The sequence below is a fragment of the Pteronotus mesoamericanus genome, unplaced genomic scaffold, assembly GCF_021234165.1.
Source record: "Pteronotus mesoamericanus isolate MK-2021 breed Mesoamerican mustached bat unplaced genomic scaffold, CSHL_Meso_final scaffold_533, whole genome shotgun sequence".
Classification (NCBI taxonomy): Eukaryota; Metazoa; Chordata; class Mammalia; order Chiroptera; family Mormoopidae; genus Pteronotus; species Pteronotus mesoamericanus.
This window is the reverse complement of record NW_026555320.1, coordinates 2,909,969-2,929,643: the sequence shown is the minus strand read 5'-3', so window position 1 is coordinate 2,929,643 and position 19,675 is coordinate 2,909,969. Positions and strand designations below refer to the sequence as shown.

Below are 19,675 nucleotides of genomic sequence, written 5' to 3'. Positions count from 1 at the left end.
GTCAGTGTCCTATTTAAAACTTTTAAATGGTTCCTCATTACACTATTAAAATTAAGCTCATCTTTTCTTAACAAGGCTTGCATGTCAGGACATAGTCTGGTCCTCATTTATTTATGTAGTCTTACCTCAAGCCATCCTGGCCTACCAGTGGGCCGGTGCTAGTGATGTTCACACACGTAAAAGTGCTCATTCCTGAAAACACTTGTTTGTTTGTTTGTTTAGATTTCTGTTCTTTGTTCTCTGTAGATGTCTATTCTCTGTTCTCCGGGAAAGGCCTTTCTAGTCCTCCAAGACAAAGTCTTCTTCCCTTTCTATCTGCTCCCATAACATCCTTCCCGGTCACAGCAGATAACATTTCATAATTGTACATTGTGTGAAAGCAGAGATTGCTTCTCTCTTGGTCACTTGAGTTTGCCAGGTACACTGGGGTCATGTTTTTATCAGCTGCAAATGGAAACAAACAGGTCCATTAGGTTGTAACTTAGCTTTTAAGTGACAGAAATAAAAATTGACTCAGGTCTTTTGATTTAAATCCTGTATTTTTTCCACTCCTTTTTCTGATCCAACAAATAGTGATTTCTATATTCTTGGTAGGCAAATCATGGAATTATGGTGAAATGGAAATATGGTGAATACTTTTCAGGTTTATCTTAAGCTGCTTTTGATTTTAAAGCTGTAATAAGTCCAAATTCATTCCGAAATCATAGAAACTATCATTTTAATGTTCTGTTCAAGTACCTTTTTTTCCTTAGTGCTGCAGAGCTTTTAACCTGCGATTCATGGGTGAACATCAGGAGGTTTTCAGAAACCCATGAAAGGATGCAAAACAATGGGGCTTTCTGGGTCAAGAGGTCCATAAATACGAGCAGCTTCTCAAACAGTGTTGAAAGCCAAAACTGACTCTTACTACCTGCGGTTTCTTGGGAGCCCAACTCTCTGCAGTTAGAAGAGTGTCTCCTCAGGGGACACTTCTTCAATTTATTGCAACCAGTGTTTTGTAATTTTCAGTGTCCTAGCCTTGCTCTTCCTTGGTTAAAAATTTTATTCCTAAGTGTTTAATTTTTTATGCTAACATAATAATGGGCCTACTTTCTTGATTTCATTTTTGGCTTGTTCATTGTTAGTTTATAGAAATGATTTTTTGTGTTTGTTGATCTTTTGTCCTGCAATTTTGGTGAGGTAATTTATTATCTTTAGTAGGGGTTTTGTGTGTGTGTGTGTGTGTGTGTGTGTGTGTGTGTGTGTGTGTATTCTCTAGTATTTTCTGCATACAAGATCATTTTATTTGCGAACAGAGGTAGTTTTACTTTTTTCTTTCCAATTTAGATGCTCTTTATTTCTTTTTCTTGCCTAATTGCCCTGGATAGAACTTTCAATACAATGTTGAATAGAAATAGTGAGAGCAGGCATCTTTGTCTTGCTCTAAATTTAGGGAGAAAGCTTTCAGTCTTTCATCATTAAATATGATGTTAGTTGTGGGTTTTTCATAGATACCCTTAATCAGGTTGAGGACGTTCCTTTCTATTCCTGGTTTGTTGAGTGTTTTTATCATTAGGGTATGTTGGATTTTGTCAAATAACTTTTTTTCTACATGTATTTTTAGTATATCTAAATGGTACTATGTTATCTCATTGCTTTTTTAAAAATTTAGCACTATGTTTTTAAGATCCATCTATTATGTTGTTTTGTATTTTTTCTAGACCTTTGTGCCTGATTTCCATGTTTTATTTTGTGGTGTGCACCTACAATATTTTATTCATCCTTCCCCTAGTAATGGGCACGCAGATTTCCATCAATTCTCTCCCACCATAGACATTGTGATGATGAACATTTTTTACATTTTCCTCTATGAGCCAATATAAGGTTCTGGGGGGCATATAATCCCAGTTGCAGACTTGTTAGGTCATAGTTTCTTTATTTTCTGTTTGGCTCTGTTAGCCTTTTTAATGAATATTTATATATATTTTTAGGTCTGGAAAGCTCGTCTTCATTATTTCTTTTATTTTCTATTATTTATTTATTTATTTATTAGAGTGAGAGAGAGAGAGAGAGACCGAGAGACCTCAATTTGTTGTTCAACTTATTTATGCATTCCTTAGTTGATTCTTGTATGTGCTCTGACCAGGGGTCAAACTTGCAACCTTGGCAACTTTAACCAATTGAGCTACCTGGCCTGGGTTCATTTTCATTATTTCTTAAAATAGTTCCTTCTCTCCTAGGACTCCTTTTCCTGGAATTGGCACTTAAACTTTTAGTCTTCATATCTCATAGCTTTTCTTTCAAATTTCCTATCTTTCTGTTCCCTCCTGCTGTTCCTCTTCTTCCAGGTACGAAAGTGGCAGCTTGCTCACAGTCTTTCTTGTTCTAGTCTTGCTGTCATTTTTAGGAAAATAGGAGAAATAATATGGTTGGTACGTACTCGGTTTGATCTGTACTTGCTAACAAGGAAAAACTAAGCAGTCTTAGTTTTAAAAGTAAATGTTATCATACAATAGATAATCTGATATGTATATAATAAAAGGTAAAAAATTAATTATACTCTCATTAGCTTGGGAGCAGTCTACATTAGTGTTAAATTTTTATCCTTTCCAGAAAAAGTATTTTTAATAAAATATTGGTTTGTAATTTTGTTTTGATGCTGTTTTTATAACATATTTCCAACAGTTCATTTGGGACATGTTAAAAACGTGCTGCAGTGCTTTGCCAACAAACTTCCAATGAGTACTTTTTGAGACTGTTGGATGAAAACATTCCAGTTTAGGCCCACTTAATTACTTCGTAGGTGACTTGTTCAAGTGTTTTTTTGCTTTTTAACCAAAAATGGGTATTATAAAAAAGTATATAATTAAAAGTGAACCTTTTTTAATAGATGATTCTTTTTACTCAATCTATTTACTGTAGCTTTTTTTTTTTTTTTAAAGATTCTATTGATTTAGTTTTAGAGAAAGAGGGAGAGAAACATTGATTTGCAAGAGATACACCAATTGGTTGCCTCTCACATGCCCCCACCTGGGGACCCATCCCGCAATCCAGGCATGTCCCCTAACCAGGGATTGAACCAGTGGTGACCTTTCGGTTCGCAGGCTGGCATTGAGCCACATGATCCAGTGCTACTGTAACTTTAAACATAAGCTAACTAACTGCTTTGGGGAATTATGATTCATATGTAATAAAGACAAAAACATCAGAATCATAGCTGAATAACATTTCTTGAGCTAAAACAATTTTTTTAGTATCAACATTTGTTTTCATTTTTATTGTGATATAATTAACATATTGCATAAGTTTAAGGTGTACAATGTGGTGATTTGGTACATTTATATATTACAAACTGATTACCACCATAGTGTTAGCTAACATCTGTATTACATAATTATCATTTTTTTTGTGGAGAGAACATTTAAGATCTATTCTCTTGGCAGCTTTTATAATCCACCCCTTTTAATGTAAAAATTTGTTGATTATAGCAGTTGATCAAAAAGTGCTTTTTGCAGATAACTAAACTTTTCTGTGAGGCACAGTATTGTTGGCTAGATAAAAAAAGATAACTTTTTTCAAAATTTAACAGGTTTGAGTGACATCTTCCTATCTTTTGCAAGTTTTTAAAAAATAACCAATATCTCCTGGTTATTTGCACAAAAGTAAAGATTCAATACATGACCTATATTGAATGCTCAGTTGTTGAATTTAGATACATATATGTATTAATAAATGCCTGTATCATAATTCCAAATGCTGGGAAATTCATTTACAATAACTTTGCAGAGCTTTTCCATCACTCTTTCAGGAATCATTAGGTCTTAAGTACCTAGTATAGTACAATATACACTGTAGGCAATTTATGAGATCTGTGAGACAGATTTTAGAGTCTTGAATCTTGGGTCATCCACAGTCTTGGTCTTCAGCGGTCTCTGCTGGTAGAGAAAATTATGAGACCTCATGGATCTGAAAAATGCCTTTATTCTATTCTTGCTTGTTTGGCAGATCCTGTAGTTATCATTTAGAAATAAATCTTCTTTTAAAATGTTCATTGCATCATTATCTAGCTTACATTGTTATTGAAGTCTGATGCCATTTCAGTTCCTTTGTTGTGGTAGGTACTTGAGCCCTTTCCATCTGGTGGCTTATGTCTTTCAGTTCTAAAAAATGTTCTTATATTATTTTTTGATCATTCCTCTCCTCAGTTTCTTCTCGTTTTCTGGCATACCTGCCACTACATGTACACTTCTAGCACTTATCCTCTAACTTTTTTTTTTTTAATTTTCCAGTTTCCTTCTTAACTTTTTTGTTCTGCTTTCTGGGAGACACTCAAACTCTTTTTTTCTATCATAGTTTTACTTACCAAGAATTTGTTCTTATTCTTGGTGTCTTTTTTTAAAAAAGAGCATCTTGTTTCATGGATGCAGTATTTTTTTCTGTGTGTTAATCATCAAGGAAAAACATGAAAGACTATGCATGGAATAGAATAAAATGTTTAATTCTACACACATTTAGTACCACGTAATTAATATTCTTAGAAAGAAAAGATACTATAGATGAGTTTATATCATTTTTATTCTTCCACTCATTTTTTAGGGCTTAGGTATAAACTTGGAATAAACACATGTGTTCAGTCTTCCATGTTTGTATTTTCCACCTCTTTCTTTCTATGTACAATTATTAGTCATCCTTCAAAGCTAGGCAAATGTCTATTTCCTTCAGGATACTTTTCCTAGTCCTCTCTCTTAAACCCCAAACCAGTTTTAATATCCCTCTGTTGTATTTTAGTTACTATTTCATATATTCCTATCATAAGATAGTGTATGCTTATTTTCCCTTTTTCCTGAGTGCTTTTGAGGGAATGGTAACCGGTTAAGAGCTTGTACTTTGTACAGAGACAAAGCTTGGACTCTGGGTGCAGTATGTAATTCACTTTCTCATAGTATGATCTTGGTTGGGATAGTTAACCTTTCTGAGCCTATTTTGTATGTATTGTTGATATAGCAATAATAGCCCCTTAGCAGTGTAAGAATATATAAGAATGTAGTTAAAGGATATGGCACACAATAAGAAGCGTTATCAGTCTGTGAACCCTCGGCAACAGGTACTGTGCATCTCCAGTGTCCAAAACATAGGAGGCCCTTAATAATATGCTTTTTAGCACATAGTTGTTGCTCAAGTAGTTGTTATATAAATGAGCAAATCATAGTTCCACAAATAACATCTCTGCCTACATTTAAACATTTTCATAAAAAGAATATTGGGTGCATTAATGGTGCATGAGCCTATTAATGACTCAGTGTTTATCAGACAGTATCTGAAGGTTGATTTTTAAGCCTTCAACTGAGGAGGAGTGATTGGCCAAGGGTAGGCTCTTCTAAGCAGTGAAAAGAGTTTAAAATGTTGCAAAGGCACACTTATTCGTCTGACCCTGGAAATATGTAATCTTTGTGGTTGTATGTGAGGCCTGTAAATATGTTCTTACCAGGGATGAAAGAGAATGATGGTATAGGTGTAGTGATAAAAAGCATGAGATATATAATACTTAGAGTTTATTTAGCAATATGTGATTGATTTCTACAAATTAGAAGTAGAATTTCACCAGTAATAGTTATGTGCCCAGCATTGTTCTTGATGTTAGAGCTACAGCAAAGCGTAAGATAATCTTGGCCATGAAGTATTATAGCTTGAATGTATATGAATGTGTATATTAGTTGGGAGCACCTAGGCACCAAAGAAATAAAACAGGGTGATGTGTAAAGAATATTAGTTGAAGTGAGGAACCAGATCTTTTTTAGGACCCTCCTAGGGCAGGGTTAGTCCCAGAACCCAGTTCCCTGACTTATAGTTCAGTGTTCTTTCATAATATGCCAGTCTCTTGAGTAGAATTTTTAACAGAGTAAAGTGATTTTACATAAAGTGCTAATGTAAAATGTAGCCAACTCAAATAGCCTGTGAGTATGACATTATTCCAAACAGACTTCCATATCTTGTAGGCTAACACTATTGCTACCTATTCACAAGACAGAATGATCTTAATAGAACTGTTATAGTAATCCTCACATGGCTGCTTCCTTCTCAGTTTTTGGTATTGTGGGACTTTGGAAAAATTTAGTTGTATTTTCAGGGCGTCAAAGTAAATAACCTGAGTTTCCAGTTTAAGTTTTATATGCAATTTTGAATATATGTAGAAGGGGGTCAAGTTAGTAACTCTTTAAGTGCTTAGGTGTATATTGATAGAATTTGTTCTCCATGGTGTTCCGCACACACTAACAAAATAGTTGCTCTTGGCCACTAGTCATCCATTTTGTGAACATCAGAATATATTTTCTATTTAACAGTAGCTCAGAAGTTTTGAATGATATTAAGAATGTTTCTTTGATAAGCACTTCCTCTGATACTTAACAGCCACCACAGAATAGGTCCCCAGCTTGAGGTCTGTGTAATAAATTTCTACAAATGTTTATAGCGAGCACTTGTAATGCCAAGACCTTATGCAAAAGAAGCTAAATAGGTTAAATTTATGTAATTCTTAGTTGACATAGACATATATCTGTTCTACTCACCCTTCATGAATAAACATGTTATCTTTAGGAGTGCCTAGATTTGCAGAATACTTATTTTCTTCCTGTAGAATGGGTGGATGCTGGTGACTTGCTTTATTACTTTTTCCTAAGTTTGGTAACCCCTCTGAGAGGCAGATAGGAGGAATCAGACAGAGCTAAGAGTATCAGCTCTTTCTGTCCTTCCTGCCTTTACTCCTGACTCAGTATACAGGTAGACACTGACAGCTAGACAACTGCAGGCATCCCACAGAAGAGCAAATTGGAATATATCCTCTCCCCAAACAAGAACAACCCAAGAGGAGGCCCACAGGGCTCTGAACTGAGGATAGGAAGCATATGCGTAGTTCTGTCAAATTTTCCCTTGTGAGCAGTGAGTGAGGGCTATTAAAAGGAGCTAGTAGCTCAGTGGTTCTCAATCTTCTTTGGGCATCCAGAATCATCTGGGGAGCTTCTTAAAAATGCAGATAGCTGGGACCCATGCTCATAGTTTTAGATTCAATAAAAGTTTCCTGGAACGGTCTAGTATGCAGCTGGAGTTGAGAATCACAGTTCTAGTGGAAGTCCTACAGAGGAAAGACAGCCTCGGAGGGGATGGACAAAGCCACTACGTTAATGCGTAACTCTCCAAGTGGTACTGCTTTCCAGATTCATGACGTTAGCCGTATTCTGTGTGTTAAAGGATTTTTTTAAACCTACATTCATATAGATTGTTCTGATTCTGTGTGGTCCACAGTTGACATTTTGACCCTTCCTCGATTATGTGCCGTGTGGGTTATTTCTCATTTTCCTCATTTTCTGTGGATTTGCTAGAATCAACAATCATGTGGCAAGAGGAGTTCTTTGATTTTTTTTTTTTTTTAGGAGTGCAATTCCTTTAAAAATGGGATTACCAGGTCATATAGGTATGTTCAATATTATGAGATTACTATAAAGGGAGGGTATCATATGATATACCATTGAGATGTATAAGGTTGCCATTTGCCCATTGACTGGTAGGAAGTGTTGTGCCCTAGAGCTACTTGATGGACCAGAACAGTCAAGGACTGTCAGGGAATAGAACTGGTTCTAGGCCTGAAATTTATGCTGTAAGAAAGGTACCTCAAGGCCTAAAAACACACTTTACCATTTCTCAAGAATAATTTTGGTATAGTATTAGGTGCTATTTTAAGAGCAACAATGATCTAATGTTTCTCTTCCCTTTTTAAAAATGACAACAGTATGAAAGTAGATATTACATTTGGGCATTAGCCAAGTTGGTTTTGCATTTATAGAAAGATATGCTGAATAGCAGGAATTGTCTTTACACACATAATTTTTCTGAAGTGTTTTTTTTATATAGCTGAGTTACTACTAACCTTTTCTTTAAGTAGAGGTAGTAAGTGAGATGTTAGAATAGTTCTTATGAATAATCTCAATAAAAGAACTATAGATGACTTAATTTTATGTGCAGAAAGCATACAGAAATTATCAGGAAGTGTATCCATGTTAGAAATATAATGCCCAGTTCCTTAGACTGCTACTTGACTAATGAGATCATATGAGCCTTGTAGATGTTAAAATGTTTTTACTTGTGCTATATATTTTTGTTTGTTTTTAAGGGGCTGGGATATATTTTTATTTAAAGCCAGGTACAACTTAATTTTTGGAAAAGAATTAAATACCAGCCTGTTCCTTCTCATTTCTTTGTTGCTGTGTGAAACTACTCAGCTTCAAAGCAATCACCACTTCCACTCCACGCTAACAACCCTCTTTTGGTTTGTTTTTTTGCAGGAGGTATATCGAATTCCAAAGAAAAGTCAAACTGAAAAGGAGAATACAAGTAGGTATTGCACGATACTCTGTGTGTGTAGCTTTACAAATATATTTTGGAAATATTCAGAAATAACTGATAAGAACTTGAGCTATTTTGTTTTTGAAACCAGACAATATATAAATAGGTAAATGAAATATTTGGTATAAAGGTTTGGAAACTTGTATTTTTATGCTTAGTGAATTTCTGCCAAAGGAGAGGTCTCTTTATACTACCTTTGTTGTTGGTTTCCTTGAAGTCATGGCCTTTAGTAACTTTTCTTCCAGTCACTTGTTCCTCTAGAGCAAACATTATTAAACCTGCACTTCTAAAGTCTTTACTCTAGGAGTCTGTGTCTTTACTTGTGTATGTTTCTATACAAAATTCTTTGTGTACATTCATTTTTCTGAGGAAAATTCAGAACTTTCATCATATTCTAGGAATCAGTAACTCCTTAAAAGGTTAAGAATCATTATTACAGAACAGATAACAGGGAGGCCATGGTGGTCTGGTTTCTGGGTTTTCAACATACTCCTTTAGAGATTAAAGCAATGGGCATCAATTATGTCTGTCTCTTTAGCCCCTCCAGCACTGCCCTAGTTATAAGTATATTGTAGGAGCCACTATGTTCACATTTTTAGTCTTTCTCTTTATTTTTGGCATGAAGAGCTGTTTATAGTCTTAAATTGGTTAAATAATCTTAATGGTTAAAGACCTGTGAGGTGTCCTTTGCATGATTGTATCTTTTGGATATATATTTTTTAAGATTTTATTTATTTTTAGAGGGCAAGGGAGAGAGAAAGGAAGCAAGAGAAACATCCATCAGTTGCCTCTCACTTGCCCCCAACTGGCTACATGGCTTGACCTCAGGCATGTGCCCTGACTGGGAATTGAACCAGTGACCTTTTGGTTCACGGGCCCGCGCTGAATCCACTGAGTCACACCAGCCAGGGCTCTTTTGGATATTTTTAATTCTACTGGTTTAATCTCCTCACAGACAGAAATCCTACATTTAGGGCTGCAAAGAATTCTTCCCATAAGAAACAAGGCAGGGTTGTACAGTACTGGTTGACAAAACCAGTGGAATCACTGTAGAGTTGATCATCAGAGGGTACCTTCTCTGGAACCACTGACTTGAAAAGATTAGCAAGAGAGCCAAAGCTTACATACCTCTGAGGGTTCCCCGAAATATTTTGCAAATATCTAGTCTGGTGTGGCACTCTGAGAAATGCTGCATGACATGGTCTATAACAGACAAGTATAATTTTTCCAGGAAGCAGCCTTTTGTGTGTCAACTTTAGTTTTTCGTTTACATATGGACACTCCTCCCCAATCATAGTCTCAGGCTTTTCAGTTATGGAAATGCTTAAAATTCAAACCTGGCTTCGTTACCTCTCAATGTCAAACAGTTAATAAGCTCTTTAGAACTTTTAAAATTCATAAGAATTGTGAAATATTTTGGGAAATATGTAGTCTCATTTTATATGAGAAAAACAGCCTGAATAAATGGAATGAGTTGTCTGCCTCACATTTTCTGAGATGCAAAGTCAAGACTATGAACTGTTGGTATGATTCCTTTTCTAATTTAACAGCATATAGAAAAGAAATAGCCACATTTTAAGGAAATTAACACCAGGGAAAGGGACCTTGGGTTGAAGGTAGAAATACAGTAGTCATGGACAGATACAGATAAAAATAGGTAATAATATTTCACAGAAGGATGTTGTGCTAATACTGTGAATTGGAACAGTTATTTTAATTGTACAACATTTTCTGCCAGCATATGGTATTGATGAGTTCTCTTAGCTTCTCACTGGCAAATGCTCACACATGGCTGTAGATTAGTAACTGTTTTACAAATAAGCAGAGTTTCTGGCCAACTAAAAGGGGAATGAGATGCTGTGTGCTAACCTGACCCTACTGATAGCACGTTTTTCAGAGACAAGAAAAAGAACAAACAATTAATGTGTATTGAACATCTGCTTTGTATTGTGAGATTTTATAGGAAATTCTGTCAAGAAGAGAGCAGTCTGATTCATCAGGGACTAGTAGCTAACATGTACAAAACAACAGCATATACCAGTCAGTATATATTGAAATGTTCAGTAGTGGGATTTAGACTTCTCAGGGAGATAAGCAGCTAGGAGGTGTGATCAGTGAAAATACTTAGGGCAGCCATTGGGAACAATGACAATGGCACTGGGTGAGGGTAACACAAGTAAGAACCATTTTAGGTAAAGAGACTGGGTGGGTAGTAGTACCATCTTTCAGTGGGAAGCTGACATTCTTTTTTTTTCTTTAAGACTTAGCTCTGGCTTGAATAACTTCCTGAGTTATGACCTGTGTTGGAAATGTTTTCCTTTTGAAATTGTTGTTCATAAAAAGTTGTTTAAAAATTGAACTACCTTAGAAGGTTACATTCTGTAATTTAGTAAACTGAACCATGCTAGTTTGTTAAATTTTACAATCATTCACTTTGGAGGAAGTCATAAATAAAAGCTCCCACTTCTTTTTTTAATCCTCACCTGAGGATGTATTTATTGATTTTAGACAGAGAGAGAAACAGAAACATGGATGTGAGAGAGAAACATTGACTGGTTGCCTCCCCCGTACGCCCCCTGACCAGGGGTCGAACCCGCAATCTAAGTATGTGCCCTGACTGGGGATTGAACTGCAGGTTCAGCCTTTTGGTGTATGGGTTGATGCTCCAACCAACTGAACCACCCAGCCAGGATGTAAAGCTCCCCCTTCTTGAGTAAAGAAGCAAATAAGAAGTCTTTTATTGTTTAAAGTCTATTTTTTTTTTACATTAAAGAGACATTTCCTATTGAGGTTTTTATGCCTAGCTTGCAAATTGTAAATATGCAGAGTTCCAGGGGCAGTACAAGGCTTTTACATTTTGAACTGACAAGCAGACTGTCTTGCTTAAGGTGGCATTCACAGAAGAGGCTTTCAGGAAGTAGAGTACACTCATATGCAAGACCTTGTGTCTCATCCAAATTCAGGACTAGAATATGAGGGAGGAGTCCATAGACCCATTTGCTGCATAGAATTTTATTATAGTTGATGCACTATCATGATGGAGGAAAGTCTACCGAGTAAATTTTTTTAAACAACCCTTTTCCCTTAGTAATTGAACGAGGAAGGGATGCTGTTGGCTTCAGAGAACAAACAGCTGCTCCAAAGACTCCTAACAGGTCAAGGGAGAGAGACCCAGACAAACAAAATCAAAACAAAGAGAAAAGGAAACGAAGGGGCTCCCTCTCACCACCTTCTTCTGCTTATGAGCGAGGAACAAAAAGGCCAGATGACAGGTAAGTGGCTTGTGTGAGTTATTCTCTCTTTTGAGCAAGTCAAAGAGTGCTCAAGTCACATACTTATGATTTTTGGACACCAAGAGCTTTTGGGGTAAGTACATTCTCTTTATGAGTGAGTATAAAACTTTACCAATACATATTGAGACAGTTTCTTTTGATATTAATATTAGCTGTAAAGACATAATATATTTTGGTATTTGAATGATTTCTAATTGATAACATTTAAATTTTATTTGAGGAGTCAAAGATTTGTTCTCTAATGGGGTGTGGGGGTAGGTGGGATGTAACTCTTCAAAGATCATGGTAATCCCTCTGAAGTCGGAACTTTGTTTTCTAGTGACTCTTGTGCCATTCCAGTCAAAATATGATTGATCTCTGTGTCAGAGGCTGTCTTTGTTACGATAGTAGGGAAAAAGGCCACATAATCACCAACTAGGGACTAGAAAACATTCGAGGGAAGTTCTTTTTAAATTTTAAATTTACATTTATATAGCAGTTATCAGAATTTTTAGTTTGGGGTTGAGTATGTCATAGTAACTCATTGTGATTTTAGTTTGCATTCCTCTAATTACTAAATAGATTGGACATCTCATCATATATTGGCCGTTTCTGTTTCCTCTTCTATGAAGTATGTTTGTATGTGTTGTTCATTTATTAAATTATTTGTCATTTTGAGTTTTACAAGTTTTTATATACATTCTAAAAGTATAATTATGTTTTGGTGATAATTTTTGCAAGTATTTTTGTCTCCAGTTTATGGCTTGTGTTTTGACTCATTTTGTATCTTTTGATATACAGAATTTGTTAATTAGATTTAATTGAATATATTGTATGTTTCCTTTATGAATAGTGCTTTCTGTGTTTTAAGAAGTTCTTTTCTACCCTTGAGGTGATGATATTATTTTCTTTAAGAGACTTGAGTTCTTGATTCATTGGGAATTTTTGTATGTGTTATAAGGTAAGGATCTGGTTTTATTCTTTTTCTAGGTGAATATCCAATTGTCCCAGCTCCATTTACTTGAAAGCCCATCCTTTCTCCACTGATCTGCAGTGCAGCCTCTCTCCAAGTTTTCGTAGATGGGAGGATCTGTTTCTGAGCTTGTAGTGACTCTAGCTTATATGGTCTTGATAGCAAGTAGGGCAGATCCCTTCTTGATCTTCTGGATGTCATTCGTGTCTTTTCTCAGATTTGTTCCTCCTCACAATATGCTTGTCAGGTTTCTTCCACACCCTCTACCCTCTCAAAGAGATGATTCTGAGGAGACTTGACATCTTTACATTTTTTAGTGTTTCTATTCCTATATTCAAATTGAGTGTTAGAATGTTGTCTGTCTAGTTAGGTCTTCTTTAATGTTTTTAATAAAGATGAAGGTTTTCATTAATCTCTTTAATTGTTTACAGTTTTCTCTAGAAAGACTTACGTATCTTATGGTCTATTTCTGAGAACCTTAATTTTTGTTACATTTTCACTTTGTTGCTGTTGTTCAGATATGCATTTGACTTTTGTATATTGATTTTATGTTTGGCGACCCTACAAAGCTATTATTAGTTTCAAGAGTATGAAGGGGTTTTTTTGCTACTGCTTCTGTGCTGCCACAGGCCCCAGCATCAAGATCTGAGCCTTGGAGGGCAAGATCATTGGAGATGAATTGAAGCAGGAGGTTATCGGTCCCAGCAGCAAAGGCACAGCTGCCCCCAGTGCACCTCTCTGGCCTGGTCTGCTGATGGCCAAACTCTCTTTTCCAGTTACACTGACAGCCTGGCGTGAGCGTGGCAGGTGACCATCATCACCTGCTAGAAACAGATAGCAGAGCTTTAGAAATAAAAATCTGGTTTTTTTGGGGGGGGGCGGGGAAGAATACAGGGTTTCTACCCTTTTTTTCCTCTGTCACTGTCAGTCCATATCATATGAATTTATTTATTTTTCTTCCTAATCCTTATGGCTTGTTTTTGTTATTTTACTAGCAGTGCCACCAATACAGATATATTTTTTATCTTGGTATTGATTTTTACTGATGTTTTTATTTCCTTCCATTTTGGATAACTCCAGTATCAGCAGTCTTTGTAGGTCTCTTCCTCACATTTGTTTATATGTATATAATTTTATAATTATATAATTGTATTCTTTAATGAAATTACATTCGTTAGAACTTTATCTGGGGGGATTCATTGAGGCTTGGATTTAAGGTGCTTGCTTTTATAGACTTTTTGCATTTGTTTCTGCCAGGCAGCTAAGGACACTACCACCCCACTAACACTCTAAAGGAAACGTTCAGCTTAGAGGCTTTTAAACTATCTATTTTTTGTTGCATGGGAAAATGTTATGCCCTTATCCATCAGGCTCTTACTGGATGTATCTTTGCAACAAAACATCTTGAAATAAGTCATTTTTAAAAATATTTACCAAGAGCACTTTCTCAGAACTTTAATTCAGACTATAGAACTTCATAAAAGAATCTTTTAAACCCTCAATTCTCTTCATGTTATGAGATTGTTAGAGCTGATGGTTTCTTGTGGGCTTTCTGAGGATACTTGGCAAAACTATCTATGAGGCTTAACAGTAAGATATACTTGGTGTTGCACAGAGAAGAGTATATGAATTTAATTTTCCATACACATGTGTGCATGTTCATTCTTTGTTAATATCTGTTGTAAATGTGTGCGGCCAGACATATGTCAAAATCTGTGGCTTTTATTAGTATATTTTGGTTTTTGTTTTAATTTCAAAATTTGTAGTTGTAGATCTGCCCCCAACTTTAAATAAGAATCTATTTAGGATGCTATGTGTTTCTTTAATTTGAAATGCTAGAATCTGAGAATAGGATAAAATTTTTCTTTTCATCTAGGTGTCTATTTCCTTGGACTTCTATCTGGAAGACTTCTTAAAGTAATTTTGAGTGTGATTTTTAACCAGTGCCAAATTAGACTTGGTGAAGTTAATGATTTAGTATTGGGTGACATAACACTTACTAGTGCTTTGATTATGCCTATAATTTAGGGAACAACTTTTTGTGACGCTCTCATTGTCTTCCTTTCTAGATATGATACACCAACTTCTAAGAAGAAAGTACGAAAAGACCGCAATAAACTTTCTACAGAGGAGCGTCGGAAGTTGTTTGAGCAAGAGGTGGCTCAGCGGGAGGCTCAGAAACAACAGCAGCAGATGCAGAACCTGGGAATGACATCTCCACTGCCCTATGACTCTCTTGGCTACAATGCCCCTCATCACCCCTTTGCTGGCTACCCACCAGGTTATCCCATGCAGGCCTATGTGGATCCCAGCAACCCTAATGCTGGAAAGGTGCTCCTCCCCACGCCCAGCATGGACCCTGTATGTTCTCCTGCTCCTTACGATCATTCTCAACCCTTGGTAGGACATTCTACAGAATCCCTTGCTGCCCCTCCACCTGTGCCAGTGGTACCACATGTGACAGCCCCTGTGGAAGTTTCCAGTTCACAATATGTGGCCCAAAGTGATGGTGTGGTACACCAAGACTCCAGTGTCACTGTCTTGCCAGTGCCAGCCCCAGGCCCAGTCCAGGGACAGAATTACGGTGTTTGGGATTCAAACCAACAGTCCGTCAGTGTACAGCAGCAGTACTCTACTCCTGCACCATCTCAAGCGACCATATATTATCAAGGACAGACTTGTCCCACTGTCTATGGTGTGACATCACCCTACTCACAGACAACTCCACCAATTGTACAGGTAACTAGTTTTGGAACCTCTCCTGTCTGTCTGAACAGTTTATTTATGGGACATTAAATCTGATGCACAGGAATGTCTTGCCATTTATCACTTTTATATATTGATGAATACCAGTTATGCGTTGTATAACAAATTACTCTAAAACTTAGCAGCTTAAGACAACAAATAATTATCTTACAGTTGTTGTGGGTCAAGGATTCAGAAACAGCTTGACTGGGTGGTTCTGGCTCAGAATCTCTCATGAAATTACATTAACCAATTAACCAGGGCTGTAGTCATCTGAACACTAGATGGGGGATGGAAGATTTTACCTTCAAGCTCATTCACAAGGTTGTTTATGGCCTGGGCTCCTTACCCCACATGGGCCTCTGAATAGCGCTGCTTACAGCATGCTAGCTGGCTTCCTCTGAAGCAAAAGAGAGAATGACTTGGATTGTTCCTCTCTTTTTTGCTTATAGGCAATAAATTATATAAAATTTATTCTTCTGTATCCCTATGAAGGAGATCCCTCTGTCATGGTCATTGAATTAGGACATGGCTTGTCCTTTCTTCTTCTAGACTTAGCTTGCACATTATTTCTTATAACCCTACATGTTTATCATCATGAAGTTTGCCAGAGTGACTCTGATGCACTGAACTTAAGGATATTACTATGGTAGGAAATAGTAATGTTAAATTTAAAAGCTAAGAGTGTACTGGTTTTATATTTCAAATTTTTTTTTCTGTTTTTTTAATCGTTTCTCTTTTTTATAAAACAAAGTAATACATTTTAAGCTAAAAAAAAAAAGAATGTACAAAGAAAGTGTCATCCTTACCACATTCCTATGTTTCTCTCTTTTCCCCATTACATTTCATCAACCTTAAAGGTGAAATGTGGCTAGCAGAAATTCCCGCAGATGTTTTCTGTACACCTTACTTAGTATTGATCAGTAATGTTCACTTGTTAGTATTTTTATGCTGAAGCCATATCAAAATTTTGTTCAAAAAGTCGTGACAAAGTGTCCTGCTTTAATTCCTAAACCGTAACTGTATTAACTTTCATTTTTTATGATTTAACCACAATTACATATTTTTAATATATTGGTAATCTTAAAGACTTGAAGTTTTTTATCCTATCTTTTTCTGCTTAACAGGATTCTTAACCATTTTTCCAAATCATTCTGTATTTTTGTGTGTATACATACATACATGCATGTACATTTTAATGGCTATATAATATCCTGTTTCCTTATAAGGTCATTTTTAATCTACTTTTCTGAGATAGTCATTTAAGTTGAAAGTTTGTTTTCATAATTATAAATAACACTGCACTGAACATTTTTATACTTAATTTTGTGTATGTGGGTTGCCCCCCATGTTTGGCTTAAAATAAATGTTACAGTGCTAAATAAGGGTAATAAGAAAATGTTCATTATTGGTTATTAGGTATTGATTTTACAGAGTGTTCAGGAATCTTAAACAGACTTCTTAGGTCCTAACTTCTCCTGCTGTTCTGCTGTATTCTTTCTTGGACCAAGACATTATTTTTGAGTTTCACCCTGGGAGTGTATATCACTGATAAAAGAAAAACAGTCTGCTTCTGTCCCATTCCTATTCCTGAAATATGTTCTTAACCTAGGTGTTAGAGCCTAAGCAACAGCAGTGGAAGATATCCTTCAGAGACTCAGTAGGGAGCTCACTGGACATATGGTGGTTCTTATACAATAGAATCTTTTTTTCCATCTCATTGAGCAAAAGATTTCTCTAGGCGTTAGTCATACGTAGCTTAAGACTCAAGTATCACAGTTTTATATGTTTCCAGTTTTCCAGTCTGTTCTTACCAAGAAGTCATTTACTGACTCTAACCCACTTTGTGTGTGCTAGAGTAGCAGATAGCTGGACTAGGATGGTTCAGACTATCCTTCCCTTCTCTGTGAGATTAGTTGAGCAAACATGATGTTGGGCTTTGGGGAATGAGAAGCACAGATCATGTTGTTAGTGTGTATTTTGAGTCCTAATCCATCATTTATTCTGTGTCCTGAAGACAAGCACTTAGTTTCTTTGGTTTTAATTTTCTCATGTATAGCATGAGCAGAATGTCTCAAGAGTGCTTGAGGTTTGCATGAGATAATGGATATTAACCATGGTAGATTTAAAGCTCCATTTACCTTGAAGGTTTAATTATAGTTATTACTCAAACAATTACCATAATAATACCGAGAGAGTATTGACATTAGTGAGCTGTGAAATGTAGCTAGTCAAGGTCATCTACCTCTGTCCAGCCTAAAGATCTGACCTCCAGGAGGAAGCCTTGACGCCTGCGTCATTCAAGCTTAGTATTAACTAACAAGATGGGCTACTGAGGTTATAGAGTTTATAACCTTGACAGTGAAATATTATATGATGTGATACAGATTTGTGTGTGTGTACGTATGCAATATCTTTGACATGTGAAATAGATGTGTTATTAGAAAGTGATCATGTCATTTTTTTGTCACAACAGCTTATTAAACATAAGCTCAATTTTTAACTGAGGCTACATGATTTATAGTGGTCTTGTGACATTAGTAAGTGACCTTACAAAATTATGCTGAATCAAATCTCAAAAAATTGAATGGTTAGCCTTAGCCAGGTAGCTCAGCTAGGTAGACCAAGCATCCCAGTATATCAAGGTTGCAGGTTTGATCCCCGGTCAGGGCACAACAAGAATCAAGCAAGGAATGTAAATCAGTGGAACAACAAATCCTTTGTCTCTCTCTCTTCCCCTCTTCCTTCTCCCTCTCCCTCCCCCTCTGATTCACTCTCCCTTTACTCTCTCTCCCTAAAATCAATTTCAAAAAAAGAATTGAGTGCTTAGATTATAATTTCTCATATAAAGTCAAGTGACTCAGATATAAAGTAATAGTGATTTTTCCTTCCCTCTAGAAGTGGGAGCGGAACAATTATGTTTTCCCCTCTACAACATATTGGACCTTAGTTTATTTTGAAGATATTTCTAGACGGTATTTATGTTTGCAAAGTTAGGTTTTGTGTAATTTCCAGTCGCGTAAAGGGGAGACCCAGTTTCCTACAGATTATCCCCTCAGCAAATGGATTTGACAGACACATGCTATTTGGATGTATCTCACAAGCGTGTATATCTTTAGTATTATTTCAGTGGGGATGTAAACCAGTTTTCCCTTTTTATTGCTGCTATCGGTTTTGGCATTGGCATATGATTGTCACCTAGTTTGGATAGATACTAGAGAACCCTGAAAAACATTGACTTTCCCTTTACTTTTTGACAGCTTGAGTTTCAAACACTATACCTCCAAATGAAAGATTATGCCAACTTGGATGTTAATTACTGCTTTATTGGAGCTAGAAAAATATTCATTATGTGTTTCTTCATTTTATCTTTTAGAGTTATGCCCAGCCAAGCCTTCAGTACATACAGGGACAGCAGATTTTCACAGCCCACCCGCAGGGGGTGGTGGTGCAGCCAGCGGCAGCCGTGGCTACAATCGTTGCACCGGGACAGCCTCAGCCCTTGCAGCCAGTGAGAAATCTTTTGGTTGATAAAGCTCTCATTTGCTGCCTACTTTCTCTTTAGAAGGTTTACCTTTTGTTTTAGCAAGTTTGTTGTTGGTGATGTGGTTTAGATTGGTTTTATTTTTGTTTTTTTCACTCTGGGTGTGGTTTTTAAAAAAAATTTTTGTCATCATCAATTTTATTTAAGTGCCTGTACACCCTGAGAGAATGCTACTCAATCCTCTGCAGAATTTACAGCGATGTTAATTGATATGTATTTTGCTCCTAGGATCCTTTTTATCTGTAATTTAAACAGACTGACCTTGTATTTTTATACTTGGCAATGAGTTTCTGAAGTAATAATTTTTTAGACCAGCTATTATTATTTATGATATTGTATGATACCATACTAGACTCCATGGACTAGTGTAGCATAGATTTGAATGCCGTACTTTACTATTCACGTTGTGCAATGTGTACTGAGGGAAGCTTTTGGTATTCACCATATGTAGAAGGACATGGTGAAATTTCAATGAAGTGTTGTTTTGGGACAAAATGGGAAATAGGAAGCTGGTCTTGGAAGCAATTGAAAAAATAAACATGAGGAAGAGCATGATAACAGGGTAGAATACTTAGAATTCTGAAGAAGGTTCCTGAGGCACTCTGGGAGTGATGGTGGCTTTAGAGAGGTAGGGCAGAAAGTGGAGATGTAGGAAAAAGACTGCACATGAAACATTTGGGAGGAAGGCAGTGTGTACTTCCTTCAGGAGTTCGAGGGCTTGCTAGGAGTTTGGGCCCTCCTAGGCATTTTTAATACAATCATAAC

General features: G+C 36.4%; 1 protein-coding gene across 1 annotated transcript in view; it reads left to right on the top strand.

Moving 5' to 3' along the window:
• SETD2 (SET domain containing 2, histone lysine methyltransferase) overlaps positions 1-19,675 on the top strand; it is a 91,522-nt gene that overhangs the window by 61,394 nt on the left and 10,453 nt on the right. The window contains exons 12-15 of the mRNA XM_054594574.1: positions 8,316-8,364; positions 11,465-11,648; positions 14,691-15,360; positions 18,743-18,877. Of these exons, the coding sequence (XP_054450549.1) occupies positions 8,316-8,364; positions 11,465-11,648; positions 14,691-15,360; positions 18,743-18,877 (1,038 nt within the window). The remainder of the gene's footprint in view (positions 1-8,315; positions 8,365-11,464; positions 11,649-14,690; positions 15,361-18,742; positions 18,878-19,675) is intronic.